Source organism: Diplotaxodon limnothrissa, linkage group LG16, assembly GCF_057381915.1.
Source record: "Diplotaxodon limnothrissa isolate DT_005_m linkage group LG16, D_limnothrissa_male_GT1.1, whole genome shotgun sequence".
NCBI classification, from domain to species: Eukaryota; Metazoa; Chordata; class Actinopteri; order Cichliformes; family Cichlidae; genus Diplotaxodon; species Diplotaxodon limnothrissa.
In genome coordinates, this window is record NC_140611.1 from 30,747,794 (window position 1) to 30,767,688 (window position 19,895).

At 40.2% G+C, this 19,895-nt stretch overlaps 1 protein-coding gene across 1 annotated transcript in view; it reads right to left on the reverse strand.

The window, feature by feature from the left end:
- Positions 1-19,632, reverse strand: part of gli2a (GLI family zinc finger 2a) — a 63,377-nt gene extending 43,745 nt beyond the window's left edge. The window contains exon 1 of the mRNA XM_085373740.1: positions 19,518-19,632. Coding sequence (XP_085229866.1) covers positions 19,518-19,632 — 115 coding nt within the window. The remainder of the gene's footprint in view (positions 1-19,517) is intronic.
- Positions 19,633-19,895: the final 263 nt, after the last annotated feature.

Below are 19,895 nucleotides of genomic sequence, written 5' to 3' on the forward strand. Positions count from 1 at the left end.
GATAATAAATGATGAAATGTAACAAACAGGAAGATAAATTGACCACTTATTTTGTGCCGTTTAAAGATTTTTTTGCATGTGTAAAAAATGTTTTTCACACTTCCTTGTTTATATTAACACTGAGAATCTGCCCAGTTTAACCACAGACCTCCACTGAGCCGCCTGACCCGAGCGACCAGCCTTCAGCTGATGCCTTGCTCAAACCCACTTCAGTACCAGCTGCTGAATGAGGACTTACTTTGCAACAGATTTTCCCAGAACTCAAATATGAAAATAGGGGATAATCCTGTTAATTTGTATTTCTACAAAAAATACGTCATAAGAAAAGCAACGGCCACACCCGAAGCCCAGCTGCAACTGCCAATAGGACTGCACACCGAGGCCTTTGCGCGCTATTTTTGGAGCACAGCCAACTGTGACTCCATCGCTAAATTCTGCTCACACACTCCTCAAAGCAATCTTAACAGCATAGTAAACATGTCAGGGGGTCAAAGCGGGCTGTACACGTGTCTTCAGCTCACCTCCTTTAAACACAACGCCATGGTGGCAAAGAGAAATATTGATTCAAGGCAGGCTGGACAAACATCACGCATGGGTCTGAAACACTTTTGCACCACCTGAACTTATAACTTGACAGAACTTTAATATGACACAGACTGTATCATAAAATACTATATAGATCTGTATATATAAAATGTCATAAAATGTCCTATTTTTGACTCTATATGATGTCATCAAGAGAGGAACTTCTTAATATGGTCATCTCAGGCTAAGAATACCACTGATTTGCTGTTCAAGCCTTCAGATTACTTTCAGAACACAAGTGGCTTAAAGGGAAAGTGGATTTAAAGGAGGATATCTAGTTTGCACCATCTAGGAAAAAGGAATTGACTTCTAAATTGATCCACCAGATTCCTATTGGCATTCTTCACCCAGCATCTGGACTCCATTGTGGTTTCATTGACTCTACACTCGACATATGTAGCCTTACAGTGTTTCAGTGAATATGTCAAAACATGCAAATGTCAAAATAAAATAAGCATTTTCACAGTGAGTGGAAACTTCAAGGCTGCTTTGGTGGAGAACTGGTGACGACAGCCATACAATCAGCTAGTTGACAATGAAGAAAAAGCATGTGTGTTCTGAACTTTCTAAAGCCCTGATGTGTGTAACTTGAAACTACAAGAGATCCAGGCAGCAGAGCAGTGATTGCAGAAATTTGTCTCGTATCGGAAATTCATCTCAGAGTGACAGACCTTACATTCTGAGGATAAAGGACCAAATTAAAGAGCTGCATTTAATTTAAAATTCTGTTTTGATCTATTTTTTCTCTTAAAGGATCCCATGTCTATAACATATTTGTCATTTCTTTCAGCTCATGGTTGTGGTAAGAACTCGTCATCCAGTGTTAGCATAATGACTTCATTATGACATTAATCCCCGATGTCATACTCATCAGAATTTGTGCACAGAGCATGCGATCAGGACGGCTATAAAGTACACTTTTATGTATTCTTTTAGGACTCTTGCCCATATAAGAGTTTGAGGATGGGCATTTGGAAGAATATGATGTCTTTTGGCTAATTTTCATTTTCTGTGTGTGCATTTTTTAACGTTGCTAATTTGGTGGAATGAACCTCATAAACAAGCACTTCACAATACTGACATATTTAAAATACAACATTTTTAGATCTTGTTTAAGCTCTAAGACTGTCTCCACCACAAGCTCCTGAGAAAAATACCCAAACTTTACTTGTTCATCAACGAGCTGGTAACTTATAAAGTTAATAATGCCATGAAGTGGAGTGTCCAAGTTAACAGCTGTACACACAAATTTCCAGGGATTCTCAGCAGTATGATTTGGGCATGTCGTGCCGTGGAAACCTGGCATTTTGCGCTGAATGTTGAGTGCCATACAACAAAATGCAGAAGTCTCCATTCATGTATTTTTTCAAGCTAACAAGCTATCCTATGCCACTAAGCTGGGTGCACATTGCTAGTTTTATCATCAGTGCTACTGCAGACCTGATCATATCTCCAACTGTGTATTCACTTGGAGGCTGCAAACCATGCTCCATCTTTTTGCTTTATTAATAGTTAATAGTTTTCCTAGGTGATACTTTTACACTTACTAAGATCGTCAGTCTTTTAATGGTAGACACCCTATTACTATTGGTGATTCAAAGTCAGGACAACTTGGCCTCCGCTTCATGAATTTTTGACACTTTTTGTTGTGTTTTTTCTTGAGAAGGAATACTTCATTCTGGGTGTACCATGTTGAAGCCTGACATCATTATTTGTGACACAGATGTTTGAAGTTGTGTCATCATATCGTAAAACTCTGTCATTTTTATACTGTAATTTAAAATCTCTACTGCATTGTTAAATTGCAAACCAAATGTTTTTGCATACAAACATTGGGTTAGCCATACTTGACTGGACTGTATGCGCACTCTGTCATTGAGCCCACATGTAGACTGAATCAGTGCTGGAGAGCTTCCATCAACATAGAAAATGAAACATTTGGAGAACAAATTTAAGAGTCTGGCAGTCAAATGTTTTTACTGAGAGCACAACGTGGTGATAACAGTGGCATTTCATCAGACCTTGATGTTTTGGAGGGCTAAAATAAGACGCCCTAATGTCTTAGTGATTGTGCAACTGACTAGCGACATAGTGAAACAATTACAGTGTGGACTCATGCCAAACTCCAGAAATAATGCAGGGCAAACTCTTGTATGCTTATCTTGACTCGATCCAAAAAGGGAGGGCCTGCTAAATTGTATTTACCGTCTGTTTCCAGATATGAATTCCATTTATCGTAATGAGAAAGTGTTATTTGATGCCTTCTTAAAGAATTTTCCAGAACGAGTTACTGAACAAAACAAATAGTAAATACAGATGGACCTATTTTATCAATCTTTTACTATTTAGTTTGGGTTTTCCTTCAGTAAACATGACTGGCGTCTTGAGCTGGAGATGGGTCTTTCTACAGTTTGATCACTGTGGCATTTGTTCTTCCGGGCCCTTGATTAGAAAGTATTTTTCCTTTGCTCTGCTTCAAAGCACTAATATAAAAGCACATTGAAGTTTTAACAATCCCTGCCTGGCTCTCGTAATGATCCACATGTGGCACAGTTGTGATGTTCAACAACCAACCCATGCTCTTTCTGTTGAGAAAAGGGTGCCACATGCTGCCACTGTATTATTCTTAATCTACTTTTATAGGCTCCACATTAAAGTTCACAACAAACACTGTGAGAAGTGACGCCATATGCTGAGGTTTGGGTGCTGGGGAATGAATCATGACTGCGGCAAAAAACCATAAAGACGATGGTGAATTTGGCAGCTCCACTAATATCCAGTGTTTTTCTTTCCAGTGCCTACTAGTTCACACCCCGGATTGTGTTTGGCCCAAATGTTGCCTATATTTGCAGTTTTTTGGACCACATTTGGTTTTTACTGCTAAGTCAGAGACTCACTGTTTCAACTCAGCCATACATCCACCTCATATGGGCCAAATGCCAGCTGTGTTGCTGGATTTGTGTAACAGAGAATTTTGGGGGCATATCTTGACCGTACAACTCTTCTCAGTGGTACAAGTAGCAAAAATCTGTCTCCTGTCCATGTTCTCTCTAAACCCATTAATGTTTCTAGACTTGTATGTATGTCTCAGGTAGCTAGTTAGGTTTTTCTCTGTCATCTTCTCCCAGACTGGTAGCTAAAGGGTTAGTCTTACAGCAAACACTCACAGCTTTGCGGGGCATACAGTATTCATTATATCTAAAATCCATTCTGCTTTTTTCAGTGTGAGCCCGCACACCAGTGGCGCTGAGGCATGCATTCATTCCTGAGACGTACCGTGTCACGAAAAACACCACTGTCCTATTTCTGTCCATCTAGCATTAGTACCATTTGACACTCCAGCAGAGCTGTGAATTTTGTATATTCCCCCATGAATTGGTGATAGCTCTTCTTCTTGTGCGGTGTTGTGAGTCACACAGCAGACAAGGAGGAACATTTACTAGAGTTAGCATGAAGATAACTTTTCAGTACACAACACAGCCTGGTAAGAAAGCCAGACTGTGCTTCAAGGTAATGTCCTGCAAAAAAAAGCACAAGTCTCTGGGTATGTTATCTGAACTCAAACCCTGCTAATAACCTGAATGCACCTGACGACTTGGTGGACTTTAAGAGGTTAGAATATACGTTCACTATATTTATTCTATCTAGTCTAAGGATGCTAAAGAGTACCAATTAAAATATGATAGAGCCTCAGCAAGCACCTATATGTGCTACTTTGGCAGTGAGACTGGGCTCATAGTTTTGATAACTAGTGGAACAAATAAACTTTGATTTTGACTGACCCAACAGGTCGTGGAACACATTTTATTTACACTGTCTGCCAAACCTGGGGAGACCAAGCAATCCATAAGCTCAGTTTTTCTACCATACAAAGACTTTATTTTAAGCAAGCCCGCCACCGCAGGTCTTACTGAAACAGGGTTATGTTTCTATAGCGATCTCCCCCCCCCCATCAGACCGCCACTTGTCAGCTACTATTAGGGCTAGCGGTTGCCTCTGCTTACATGTGGTACCCATCACCCCAGACCACGAGGTAGTGATCGGGTTCAACTGCTACAGCTCTAGGCCCCCAGGGACACTTGGTTCAGTGAGACCTCGGATCACCTCCGGTTATATGTGCCGTGTTATGACAGGCTAATAGTGCTAGTCACTATGTGGCAGCCGAGTGAAAGAGAGAAAGTTAGTTAGACAGTGGACGAGAAGGATGAAGGTTAATGTGCATGCAGATGTTGGTCTTCATAAAAAACAGAGTTTAGTGGTGCTTAAAGAAATAAAGCCTGCATGTGTTTAGAAGTTTTGATATTAATAAGATTTTGAACATCAAGAATATCTTAAATGTCAGTGTTTGACATGTCATTGAGGATGTTCAGCGTGGTTTGAGTTGTTACTTTTATCTGTAACTTTTTGAAGGAAAATATTTTTCAGAGCATTTTTGGTGAACATGAGACTACAAAAACACCCAGCGAGGCCAACAAAAACCACTGTATGTAATAGGTATGAAATTTCTAGTGTGAAGAGTTGAGCTAATGTGCTCCATACTCTCTCACAAATTTTTTAAAATTACAGAAAAGAATTCATAAATATTCAGGTTAGTATGGTGAGCTGCTCTGATATCCTGTCCTTATATGAGCGTGAGAGTCACCCAAAATAAAAGCTGTGTATTATTGTTTTTTTCTCCATCTGCCCCGTGGAGAAGTTCAGGGGCAATTACACCGTCTCGATTACTGTGACAAACTGCCAAAGCTAAACTTTAACCAGTCAGGACAACACACACACACACACACACACACACACACACACACAATTTTCCACAAGACCCATTGAACAGAATCAGCAACAGCCTGGTACATTAATGCACACCTGCACAAACAGCTTCGCTGCTGGTGAATGAGCTAGTCAGCGTATCCTAACAAAGTCATAATTTACCTTGAAATATACTAAGAAAAGCTTTTACAAATGGGTTTAACATGGCCTGATTAGCAGCACTAGCTAGTAGCTTAAAAATCTCATCCACTAATCAGTAGCAGTAACAACCAGATCACAAACACTAGACTAAACTACATGTCAGGACTAAAATAACAATGTGGATTCATAATTGATTTTGCTAGTGAGGAGGCTAGCTAAGTATGCCAGCTTGGTGCTATGTTTGACATCTAGAAAGTCGTATATATCTTAACAGTAGGAAAATGTTAGCTGATGTTAATCAAAAGAAAGCCAGTGTTAATTATTGAAACCCTTTTCCCAAACATGAATATGAATGATGTACTGGAAAAACTAGGGTCTGCATCAGCTGCGGGTTTTAGTCATGGAGGGAGCTTCATTTGGTTTCAGCGATCAAAACCTCAGTTTATATGAGAGGGATGGAAAAAGCCTGAAATCTGATTTCTTCATAATGTCAGTGATTTCTTTTCTGACGAGTTTATGATATCTTTTGAAGTCGTGTTGAAATAAACATAAATTAAAACGCTAAAGAAGGGGATGAGCTAGCCTATAAGTGCACTTTTCAGCTAGCTAGCCTTCACAACTAATAGTTTAAAATCAACCCATCCTGAAACTCCAACTTCAACTGATGTACACAATTGATTAAGTCATGTTCTAATTATTTCAGCTCCAGTCTGTTGAGGTACTGTGATCCCTGCTGTCTTTCAGGGACTTTGGAACTTGTGTGAAAATGTGTTGAGATTAATCAGCTTCCATAAAATGTTTGGACACTTGTCACTTCAACTTAAACAGCACTGAAAATATATGAAAACATAAACCATGTGCAGATTTTTTTAGACTAAATACACAACTTAATGACGTGTTGATGGATAGCTCTGCAGTATCCATATATTTTACCCTTCTTGGAACATTTATAGGTTAGGTCAATATTTGCTCACGTCTGTCATTACAGCTTAAGGTTCAAGCACCCAGTCTGGATGTTAATTGGCTTGCTTGTCATGTAATGGCTTTTGCATTCAATTTTCCAAAAGTTGGGATGATTTTATTAAGTGATTTCCAGTCTGTAAATGGTAAGGGACCCCATGGTTTTGGCAACCTGAACCATCCCCCCCTCCATTCTTTGGGCCACGACGCCTATGAGTCTGCACCAATGTAGCTCGCCTGGCCTCACAGGAAGGAAATATTACCTGGAGCGGAGCGTTAATTGGAAAGTGCCCAGACGACGTTGAGTGCTAATGAACAGCCAAAATGGCCACAGAAATGAAAAAGTAAAAAATCCAGATTGAGAGCAAGGGAAGAAGAGGGGGTCAAAAACTCACTGAGGCTCTCTGTGAGCCCTCAGCCTCTGTCCGAGGCTTACGGCTACTTCCTTCTCTATAATAAGGGGTTATCCCCCTGCACAATGGAGAAATTAAAGTGTAAAACCTTGCAAGGCAAATTACAGCTTTTCCTCGGCGTTAGAGGAAGTGTCTTGATATGTAAACAATACCCCCTCTTCAGCTGAGTACCCTCTCCCTCTCTCTTTCTCTCTTCCCCTCAGTCGCCCCCCTCACCCCTTCCCCCCTTCCCTCCTTCTTTGTTCCGTGGGAATTTCAGATGGGCCAGATTCTCCCTAAGACTACAACTCTGTTGAATAAAGAGGATTTACAGTACCTTTATCGCTTAAGCATCTCAAACCTGTTTCGCCAAAGCTAACACTTAAAGAATGTGCACAGCACTCATGCAAAGAGCATAGACACAGTTTAAACTATCTGAGGTTAACTAGATCTTCTCCAAAACTTCTTTTTCACTTCTAATAAAGACAGGAAGATAGTCATGATTCCAAAATTAACAGTTTAAATCATGTATGCATTCAAAAAGCAGTGCGTATTTTCTGCTGTGCACCTGGAAAGAAAGTGCCTCAGTCTGCACAACAATATCACACACACTTGCCTTTCAGCAAGACAGCTTGTACCCAAGAACAAAGAAGCTACCAAAGATGAGTTAATACTAGAACATAAAAATGATGTGGGATATCAACGACTGATAACTGTCCAGTTATGGAAACTTGTCTTTTACAGAACATAATACAAAGGAAAAGATGACTGAGGCAATTTAATTTTATAATTACACAGCTTGCCCAGCAGTGCAGTTCCAACTCCTCTGTTTAATCGTGTCAGTACTGTGTGCAGCACATGTTGCAGAGCTGAGCAGCCAGTATATGTGCTGTTGTTCTGCAGGAATATTAAATTCTTTCTTATAATTCCTGCAAAAACCCCAGAACATATACTAAATACTTACCACTATGACCACTTCCAAACACTACCTTATATACCATTTTTACATTTTACATAATGTTTTCCATTCATGTTTACACTTCTTTATACTTTCTTAAATGTCTTTGTTTTTCTCTTTTGCTAACAGTTAAGCATCACATACCAAGCCCAATTCTTTGACTGTATGAATTTTCTGATTTTGACAATAAAAGTCTGGATGTCTGGATCATGGAAACAAAAAGTGCTACTTTGTAATTCTGCAGTGTTGCTAAAGTTTAGACCGGTTTAGAGTGGATGTGCTATATTTACTGAATGACCTCTTCAAAAAAAGCCCTCTCTCTCTTGTTTGTTTGATTTCAAAGAGTAATGAATTTCTAAAGTTAAAGCAGGAGGAAAGAATAAAATTATCCAGTGTAAACAAATGGTCTTGGCAAATATCTGAGTCTGTGTTTGTGAGGCAGCACTGGACTCGTGACTGGTTTTCAGTTGAAGCATTGCAGTTTCTTTGTGAAATAGTTTATACAAATCTTCAGGCCCGTGCAAAGTGCGATGAAAGCGGTCAAACAGACAGACGGGATATTTTTCAGATCTGTGTCTGCCCTGAACATGTCTGTATTTGTTGCTGTCAGGGGATGACCCCAGTATCCTTTGAAGCCCAAACCAGGAATTCTCAGGCTTAGCTGACACCATCAGGGGAAATCACCTGGCAAGCAAAACACAACAAGCTTACATACTATACTAACACAAATGCCTAACACACACAGCCTTCAGCTAAATAAACGCTCATTTGCAGACTATTGATTAGATGTAGGGGGGAAAAAAGTGGGAAACTTCACTGTACAAGTGTAATTATAGCTTTGCATAAGAAAACATTATCTTTACTTGGCAGAGGTAAGTCTGGGAATATGCTTGGTATTTTCTAAGAATGTAAAAGCTGAATTTGAACACCATTCATGTGTTGTACATGTACCAAAGCATCCCAAGCAGCTTATAGGGCTGGACGGTATAGAAAGAAATTCTATCTTAATATTTTTAGGATGATTTACATGATGCATTTATCCCTGTACTTTCTACTAAAGCAACAAGTGAGAAGTCACAGCAGTGATTAATTTCACTCGGTTGAGGATCGAGTTTCTTTCAGTATGTTACGTGTAATAAAAAGCAGAAACACAAACTAAAGCCATGGACTGCTTGGACAGAGACTCTAGACATATATCACAGTTTTTACCTGATGTCAGACAGGAAGTGAAGCCATTATATTTACACTTCATTGCACTTTATGTAACAAGACATGTTAGCTTTTATGATAACAGCTGGCTATATATGAGAGGAGATATCTCGGTGGACACACTGAGAAGCATATTTGCTTTCTTGCCCTGTGCAGGATACACAGATTGAGCTCATGGCTCAAGTCGAGACTTGTTTAGCTTAGCTTAGCTTGAAGATACTGGGGAACTGTTCACTTTACTTTCTCCAACTAGCACCTCTGCCATTACACTCCACCAGACTCCACTCACAAAAGTGGCAATTCTGCCTCACAGAACATGAATGATGGTTAGTTTTGTGTCTTAAGTGTTTCAGTTCAGACCCAAATGGACCCAGTAAACACCAATGCTCACAAAGTAGAAAAGCTACTTTTTTTTTTGTCAGCAAAGTCTAAAGGCTTTACAAAGAGGGCGTTATTTCCCCCAAATGAACAAATTTCATTGACAAATCTAAATTTTAACATTAAGGTATTATGAGCCGCGTGTTATTCAGTGATGTATTAGCACTGTGTCCCCCTCCACGCTCTTCACATAAAATGCAAAACATTAAATGAAACCACCAGCACGACTTTACTGACAAAACACTGAAAGGAGAAACATTATGAAGGATAATTTCTAACCACTTTTGAAAATATATGAGTGTATTTTAAAATATCTATGTACTGCTTAGTCCTTGCTGCTTGTGTTGCCTTGGGAAGATACTTTTCTACTTTTTCCATCAATTTTAAGTTCATGTGCAACTTAATAGTGGTCATTTCTTTAGGTTCTCTGAGTTTGCCAAATGAGATTTAATATCTTGTGAGTCTCAGGTTGCATTCCTAATCTGCACAGCTGCCTCGCTGGTGTGTAGTGTATTCAGAAACCCAATAAACAATACAATGGCAGCTTAGCTAAGATCTGTTTGCTATACATATGAACACTAAGGCAATTCAAGCGTAAAGTGATAGGTTAACAGACCAAAAGCAGGGACATGTGTCGTGTTAGGATGAGTCAAAATGAGGAGAATTTACGATTCAGATCTCAGACATCCTGTTTCTAGAAACAGGGTGGATGCTTTTAGCCAGGAATACCACTCAATCATGTGTTGCTACCCAGCTGTTAGAACGACTGACTTTATTCCTGCATTTTTCTTGCAGCTGGATGATGAATGACATTACAAATTAGTTTTCCATATGGCAGCATTTTGTTTGCTTTTTTTCTTTTCGAAGGGCCATGACAACCATCCAGGGGCCTCATGACAGGCTTAGCTGTGATTACAGAGCAGTGCAACTAATAGAAACAAAGTCCTGAAGAATTTTCTCACAAAGAATAAGAGGATGTAGCAAATGGATACTTATGGCTGGTAGAATATATTTCCAAATTATAGCGTTTTTTGTTTTTTTTGTTGTTGTTGTTGTGTTTTTTTTTTTAAATCCTGGAGTAAAGAAGGCGACATAAAGAACTGTACAGGAAAACCAGTCCCCAACTGGAATTTATCTTCTATTCTATATATGAAAAAATTGTATGAGATTCAGCTTATTGCCTTTTTTGTTTCATATGACAAGACAACTCAAATGTTATGATAGCAGGTGGCTATATATGATTCCATTTGATATATGGTGATATATCAGTGGAGTGATCTTACAGAAGTAGGTGGGCAATTGGGAAACTTTTGCTTTTTTCCCCTGTGTGGGATGAAAAGATGGAGCTCATGGCTCAAGTTGAGACTTGTTTTGCTTAACTTAGCTTAGCTTAGCTTAAAAACAGAAGGTAGTGAGGAACTGGGGATAGATTTTTAAGTGTATCCTAGCTTGGATGGAAAAATATGGAAAAAGATTTACTCCTCGACTGGTTGGTGAATGCTGGACATTTCTTGCTGTTACTAGATGAAACTGTTTGCAAAGAGGAATACAGCACTGCACCAGTCCCCTGTAGTTTGTACGTAAGATGCCGACTGGATGAAAACTCTCAACAACTATTTGCCAAACAACAAGCTGTGAGGAGAGTGGCTCAAACCAAAAATGGAGATCCTTTGGCTTGAGAGAAAAAGTTGTGCCTTTTGAGACATGTTGGTTTCAGCTGTAAGGCACAACTTCCACTTGAAAGCTAATGGGCTGGTTTCATGACTTGGGCATTACTTGTATCCTTTGGATGTAATGTAATTACAAGATACTCTGTTTTTTATGTAATTAGAAAAATATGAAAGTCATTAAATTTATAACACTGTGTTAAATCTATGCTGTGGCCTCACAGACACCTCCCCAAAAATGTGCATGTGTACCTCAACAGCTGTCTGTTTGGTAGTAATATACAGTGTAAAGACAATCCCCATCCACTTCTCACTAGAGTTGAAAACTTCATCAATTAAAAACTAATTCTGCCAATAATTCTCTTGAGTGTTTAAGGTTTAGTGCACAAGTTTTTCCTGCTGGTAAAGTAATAGAAGCTTACAAAGCGTTAACAGTTAAAAGCACTATGGTAAAAATAAAATAAAATAAAATGGGACTACTACTTCCAGGCCCAGAAGTAAGAAATTGTTTATATGGTATATAGCTTTAGAAACTTGTTTTTATTCTGAACTTTGAATCCCACACACAGTGAATATTCATCAGTGAAAATAAATATTTTATGAAAATTGTATCCACTCTTGACTCAGATATCTACTTATTTTGCTGGTTGCCCAAACGAGGCCACTGGGGGCGGCCGGACTCATGGCTGGACGCTCCGTCTGGAGGAAGATTTCTCCCTCCTGGGGATGTGACTACGAAAAATATTGTAAAAGTTTATTTTTTCATAAATGTTTATGGAATTCCTCCGCCTCCGCTGCAAACCCAGCTGCTGCTGACAGGGCAGGATGGTCTGAGATTGTTTCCATCCATGACCGTTTTATTTAAAAGTTTGAACCAAAGGCTGGCAGGTGATGTGTATGAACAAGTGTGACTGTTCCCCAGAGCTGTGGGTGATTAGGCTAATTGCTAAACGCTACCAGAGGCAAGAGACTGAGGTGTTGAAACCTTATAGCTGTAATTAAAAGAACCAGTGTGTCCCCCAGGAGGAATTTCACTGATGGCAAAAATCAATTTCCTCCTCTTGCTTTCAGCTACAACACAATTACACCAGGCATTAATTTTAAAGACACCTTTTGTCCAGCGGCTTACTGTGGCTGGCACATACCTTATCTGTTGGGCGGCCGGAGTCGAGGGGGTCTTGTGTGAAACATTTGAGAACATTATCCCCAGAGAGCTGTTATGTGGATGCAGACGTTCTGAGGTCCTATATTCTCTTAACCACAGACATGCTTGTCTCATCATGGGTCAGTGGGCTTTCTTCCCCCTTAATCCTTTTCCTCCAGCAGTGTTTCTACGAGGGCGGACCACAGCTGTGCCTGCAGTCAAGGGGGAGGTTAGGGGATAAGAACCGGAAGAGCCTGACCACAAACTGTCCGCCCCGAGAACAACTCAGCCATATGAACTGGGCCTGTTTATATAAGCACCTCCCGCCTGTGTTTACAGCTAGCACACATTTTTGTTTTACCACGTCTAAACTCCTCGGACGTTTATTTGGCTTCACTTGAACTGTGAGTGTTAGGGCTACATTAGCGGATGAAAGTAGCCGAGGCTGGCAGACTGGGAACTCTAGTCTGAAGGATACTGAGGATTACGCTGGGGCGGAGAGGTCGAAAAGCGCAGTCGCTGACTTTCAACAAGTTCTTTGATAACATGGAGCATCTTCCCATGGCAAAAAAAAAAAAAAAGCAGTTGCTTGAGCCGACACCTTAGAGAAGAGTTATAGGCACCTTCTTGGGCAGATTTCCATGAGTCCACAAACAAAACAGGCAGGAAGTGTCTGAGAGGTGGGGGCATGGATTACACTCTGCATGCTGGGAAAGGGCTTTCTGCTTAAGAGAGGATGAAGCACAAAAAGAAAAAGGGAAGTGCAAGGAAGGGACTTGAAGGATAGGGAGAGAAAGCTGGTTGACGGGGTGTTGGCTAATCCCCTAAAGCATCCATATATTGCCTCCACCTCCTCTCTCTCTACTTGTAAACTGCGAGGAATGTAGCATGTTGTCTTTGGTTCTTGTGCGTGTAGACACCTCTGGTACAGAGAGATTTATATCCACAGACATTGCCCAAAGCATACCACATTGCTTTTTTAATTCTGGAGGCTTTGAAGCAGAGGCGGAGCTCCAAAGAAACAACCAGTATCAGAATTGTCCTCTCATTTGAGCCTGATTTATGTTTCCTAACCACATTAGAGAGCTGCCAAAGGCTGTTAGCCCTCCATTGAGTTGGCATACAATAGATTCAGAAAATACAGTGTTAACATTGGGCTGTTTAATATTTTTCTCTCCGGCTGTCTTCTAAGCAATCTGTAAAATAAACATTTGTCTTGTGATATTCTTTTTCAAAAGTAGAAAGAAATGTCTCTGTGGTGCTTGGAGCTCGTTAGGAATTCCTCTGAACTCCTTGGTTGGACTCAAGTTGGGGTTTCTTTGCTATAAACATAAAAAAGAATACTGGGAATGTATTCATAATTCAGTTTTACATAAAATACCCAAATGTTTGATTATATACCATAAATTAGACTGGAAACCCTTGTAGCCAATTGATCCCAGTCTCTGGAGGACAGCCACACCATTGCTTCTTATTGCCTCCTCTTGTACTTATTTTGTAGGCCAGCCACTTTGTGATGAGAACTGCCTACAATAACTAATGATAAAGGCTTCAGCAAAAGCTCAGGGATCAGAAATGAGTGTTTTTGGCTACAGCACAGCAATCAGCAAGGCCAAAAAACAAAACAAGATGTCCTCCTTCTGCTTTCACTTAGCATATCTAATCTTTGAATTCTGTCTTAGCCAGCCAGAGGCCTAAAGTGAAACACTAGATAAGACAGAGAGGCAGACATAGACATCAGGATTACTTAACTGTTCATAAGAGCCACATGAATTAACTTAAGCGCCCAGAAAGCCAGTCAACCGTTCAAGTATTGTAAGAATGCTAGCTGGTGGGAAGATGTGAATATGAGATGCGATCAAAGAAGCTACTGAAAAAAGTTGCTAAAAATCAAAAGATAAACCAAATTTAAATTTGGCTGATCACCAGCTCAAGATCATCTTCACACCGACCTCTGGACCCTTTTCAGTGTGGCTGCTATGTTTAGATCACTTCACAGAAGTCATTTTATGACCTCTGCAAATTTTTTTTTTTAGAAACAACATAGTGTAAAGCTCTGCTAACAGTCTCAACTTAGGGGATGAATTCATGGCTCAAAATGTTGCAATCCACTTGTCACACATTGCTTTGAAGCTTACACCTAGGAGCTTCTGGCCATTCCAACATCTTCATTGCCTAGGTAACGCTCTAATGTGTTTACCATGAGATCATATCATATTATCAATGACTTGAACTGGAAATTGGCAAAAATAGATTTTGACTTGCTTCTTTCTGAAGATGCTGTTCATGTCCATGTCCATGTGTAAAAAGACAAATTCAATGTTTCCAGCTTGAGCTTGCGCAGACTTAAGACAGGTTCTTAACCTAATATTTCTTTAATACACACTTTCTAATGTGCCTTGAAAGATTCTAAGTGATGTTAAATTCAGTTTAAATGCTTTATGTCATTTCACGTAAAGCACACAGTGCTAGTGTTTTTGACCTCTCCAGACAATCAGATCACTTGTTTTGATGTTGAACTGACATCAGTCTGTTTACTTGAAAAATGTACATTTTTTAAATTTCATCTATTTCCATTGCACTTTTGGTAAAGTAGCATCAGAAGTCTTGAATTTAACTTGTTTCTGTCTGTAGTCACTTGGTTGAAACACATACTGGAGCTATCAGGTATGAAATCTAAACAGGTATGAGCCGATCCTGCAGACAACAAAGCTATAAATCTGGAAATAAAAGCTGTAAATTGAAAGTCTTTCCGGGACAGAAACAATATCGGCATCTCTTGAAGTCATCCTTGGAGGACAGCAGTGAGTTCCTGATAGTGTGCTGCTATAGACCCTGACAGGAAAATAAACACTGGGACTTGGTCAATAGGCCTTCCTGTAAGCTTGTTGCTTGCAAGTCTTCTCAAGTATCAGGGAAGGCATTATTGATATGTTACAAAATGTTACTGTAAATGACAACTGATAAGAGTCGATTCCCTCTCCTCAGTGGGGATATATACTGTTAAAAATGAAACCCGTGACATGTTTGGTGGCTTTCAGACCCAGGGGAGGTGGGTTTTTTTTTTGTGTGTAGCCATGTAATTCAATCTACAGCACCTCTTTAAACAGGACACATAACATAAGGTTGAATTTTTACTGCCAACTTAACTTGCCTCCTTCAAAGAATAATTCAGGAAGAATTGTGAGGAACTGCATTTTTCTTTTTTTAGTTGAGTTCTTCAGGCATCACAAGATGAATTCTGTGATTCTTTCAACCAAGGTGGAGGGCCAAGGAGTTGAACCCCAAGGGGGGCACAGGGGTATAACATGAATGGAGTCATCCCTGCATAACTCTGGCCAGTGAGTGCCCCCACCCCCTCCTCTACCTCTGAACTGTTCGGTGGAACCACAACAGTGTAAGAGCCTCATTTAGGAGCACAGAAAGAAAAGCAGAAATCTCTTTCTCAGGAAGATTAGTGGCTGTCCCTTTGGAGTAGCCCTGTGGACGGGGAGGGATGGGGGGAGGTCTATTTTTCTCTGGGACATTTTTCTCTGCCAGGGAGGGCCGTGACCCACTCCAGAGCACCATCCAGAGAAAGGCCCCGTGCATAAGGCAGAGACCTCAGCAGAGACCCTCAGACTCAAGTTCTGAGACTTACCCAATGATAACCATAATTAACACCCAGTTCCTTATCGCAAATCCACCCTCCACTCCCAGAAAGACCAATTATACTACACACCATGTCTTCATCCATCTATGCTACGCTTTCGGTACCTTTACGTGTAAAACAGCTTATCTCATGGGTGGTAACCTCTATGGTACTACAGCTGTACCCTTGTGGAGACCAGAAACCAGTCTTGAACCTTTGGTGACAATTTTGGACTTTAATGTCAAGATCTTAGATCTTGACATTAAAGATCTTTGTACCTTCTAGTTTCTGAAACTGTGTTCAGCATAGGGCTAAAAAGCAAGAGATTCACCTGCTGACAGGTACCTGATTCAGAATAAAATTTTCTTAGTCCAATAAAATGGACTCAAACTTAGTAATCAGATGATTCCAGCATTTTAAATCTAGAAGAAAAGTTGCAGATGCAATTTGTTTTCTGCTTATTGTAATATATGATCCATTTTTAGCCTTCAGAAAGTTACTCATAGTTACCCTAATAAAAGGAGTTACATTCAAATACCCGTAGGAACAGAAACAGACGTTTTTTGGATTTCTGTTTCAGAGATATTTCGAGTTAGAGTAGTAAGACTTATTTCTGATCTATTTTCATGAGGAAAGACTGGAAGAAGTGATTTAATGCTTTTGCAGTAAGGGCTCTCGAAAGTGAGGTCATTTTTCTTCTATTGGCACTCTCCTTAGATACATCAGTGCTGAGAATAACTATCTGTGGACATTACGTTTTATATGCTGAGGATCATCGATCTTTGCAAAGGCTTCACAAGCCTCTGGCAAATTCTAAGAAAGATGAAGACAACACTGTGGTTAGGCAGAAATAATCAGCATTACCCAGCTTGTCTGCTCCACTGGCCTCGTACAGTCAACACAAAAATGAGCGATGATGGAAAAATTCTCTCTGGCAAACTTTTTCTGAATATAACGGGAGTCGTAAAAGAACTCTGGCAGGTCTGTGTTTGAAACCGTCACTCTTCGTCAGTCGAGGTCAGAGGAGAGTAGCACATCTGAGCGCATGTACACTTTGGTGCAAAGTGGGGAGGGGGTTGTATCAATCACAGGTTTCCCTTTGAAATTGTGAGATGTTTTACAGTCCTGGAAGTGGGCACCTAATCTGAACACATGTTATTCTGACATGCTGAAGCACTCGTAAATCCCTGGGCCTGGGAATCAGGTTGCGGGAGGCGAGCCTGTGGAAGCACGCCCTGCACCGAGACAGATGCAGGCTGTCACACAGAATGTGGGTGCCCATTTAAAACCATTAACAAGACCCTGAGAAACAAGTCTGATTCTTATCAGATGGACTCAATCTGATCTGGGCGTTTGTGCCAGCATTCCCCTTTCCCTTTATCCTCATCCTACTTCTTCTTTCCCCTTGGATCCTAACACACTCTATTAGAAACCAGACACAAACTTCCATTATGTTTCCACACTCAGAGACACAGACAAGTTCAACAAGGCAATGCAAGTCTCCATGAAACACAAGCAAAGTGATGAGATTCGTGACCAGCTGACAGAAGGGATTATGGAGAACAAGATGTTCACGGGTTGTTTCTCCTTGAGTTACACTATTCCATTGTGGAGTTATATTTTCAAAAATAACCTCACTGCATATGGACTATACAGGGGACCATTTGGTGTCACCGTTAAAGCTCAGAGTAGTCATCCTTTTTCAACTTGCAGGGATACTGTTTTTTTTTTTTTTATTAGTCCTTTATCCAGGTAAAAAATCTCATTGAGATTAAAAATCTCATTTTCAAGAGAGACCTGGCATCATGGCAACAAAAGTCAAAATACGCATACCACATAAGTATATAACATTTAAAACAAATACAATATCCCATACCAACATGTGTAAAATATACAATAACAGATCAAATTAAAAGTACATTAAAACAATCACACTGAGTAAAAGAGTTATTCTCTCGTTCCTTTAAGTCAGACTTAAACTCTCCCAAGGTAACCAATTCTGATAATTGGTTTTAAAGTGAAACAAGGCTCCTAAACAGTCTGAAGGCTGATAAACCTGCGACTTATCACAACAAGAAACCTATAGCTCTTTTAAAATTGAACTATTATCCTTGTGCATCCAATAGCGTCACAGGCAGTGAGTGAAGCTACTCACTCTAAAACACACCATGTGCTATCATGGTATTGTGGAAGACTGGCAGCATTTTATGTCCTGTAATGAGACCACATCGGTAATTTTTCTTTAAAAAGCATTTCCATTTTGGTCTTCCTAAGAGGAAGAAATTCTTTAAGAAGAGTGGATCTGAACCTAAACCTAAACCTTACACCCACTTGGTCAACGGAAATCCATCTGGGGTTAGGGTTAGGAGTAGGACGCGGGTACTTTTAAATGTAGTTTGAGTACTTAAAAATTCCATTTCAAATACGACTAAGCAGAACAAACAAGGCCCTAAAAGTTTACCAGTACAAAACTACTTGATGTATTCACAATCGTCCTATATTTTTTGTTTGAATCTGCATACTAATATAAGAAACGAAAAGGAGGCATAATCCAAATTGAAAGCAAAAGCCTTAAAACTATCTAATGACATACTAATGTCCTACTTTAAAGGTTCCCCTGTGTGACAAAGTGAGCTTTGTGATGCCAGGGCATCAGGCACTTCATTAAACAGTAAAACAACTTGAATTCGCTGCAGTGGCCTCTCACTTGATGCCAGAGCATCTTTCTGAGGGGGTTCAGTGTCCACCAGCCGGCGTTAGTAATTTATAACACTTGTACCTCAGAGGCCCCAACAAGGTCCTCCAACCTCGTTATGATGAGTTTTCATCACACACTCACTAATGAAAACATGAGCTCTCATCTTTTAATTATGAGACGAAGTCTTGGATACCCAGCACCCTCACTGTTACCTCACAAGCACAAATAACCCCTGATGGTTGCAGCCTGCTGCTTTTCAATGGGGCAAGGTTATGAAAATTCAACCCCCACAGCCTCCGTGACACACAATGGTCACAACTGTGTAAACGACTGAATAATTCATGTTATGGCAAGTGCAATATTTTCTTATCGCTGGTTTGAAAAACTTTTGGACCCTTTGTGGAGGTGCCAGAGAGGACGCACTGAAACGCCCTAGTTTCTCACCACGTATCCCTAAACAATTAATGCTCATGGCTCCTCTCGTGGCAGGCCACCAAGCCCATCATTAAGCAGAAATAGCGCTAACGCCACAATGTCATACGACATCTTGTTAGCATTTCAAAGGTGCTTCCCTCCTCCCTCCTCTTTATCCACGGCCTCTGATACACCATGTCGTCCACTGCTGTGCCAGCCTTTTTTAGTAATTCATGAAATTTACACTCGGGAGGTGAGAACAAGGTCTTTCGACCTCATTATAACATTTTTTCATCACTCATTCTCTGACATCTCTGAAACATGCAGCCCCCATCTTTGAGCATTTTCATGTGCCACCCAACTACTTAGTGAGCAGCAGTTCACTGCAGTGCAGAGTGCAGAAACCTAAAGACAAAGGTCCAGATTCTGGTGTTTGAAGGCGCCAAAGAGAAGCTGATTTTTTTTTTTTTTTTAACAAATTACTTTGACAAGTATTATGTCAAAGCTCTAATCTGTCATCTCTTCTGCTGTACTTCCACCTTACAATGAGGAAAGAGCAAACGGATACGGATGTACCTCTGGTCAGAGTGGTGGGCGAGGGTTTCTTCGGGAGTTCTGAGAAGCTGCTTCCATCCAGACCAGAACTCTTACACTCCTTCTTGTCAGTTGCTGTTGGAGCTGAAGTTTCCATGCTGCTCTTCAATTTCTGTCACAAGCTGCAGAGGCAAGACACACATAAGAACATAAGGTCAAAAAACTGATCAAGGAAAACATCATGTGGTGAAGGAAGTACTGTGCTGAACTCAAAGTCCTGCAGAAGCAAAAACAGCGTAATAATAATAATAATAATAATAATAATACAGAAAAGTCAGACAGTTGTATTAATGTATTGTAGTAATGTATTAGTGTTCTGTCATTCTGGGAAATCAACTCAAAACATTTTTTTTCTTGCAT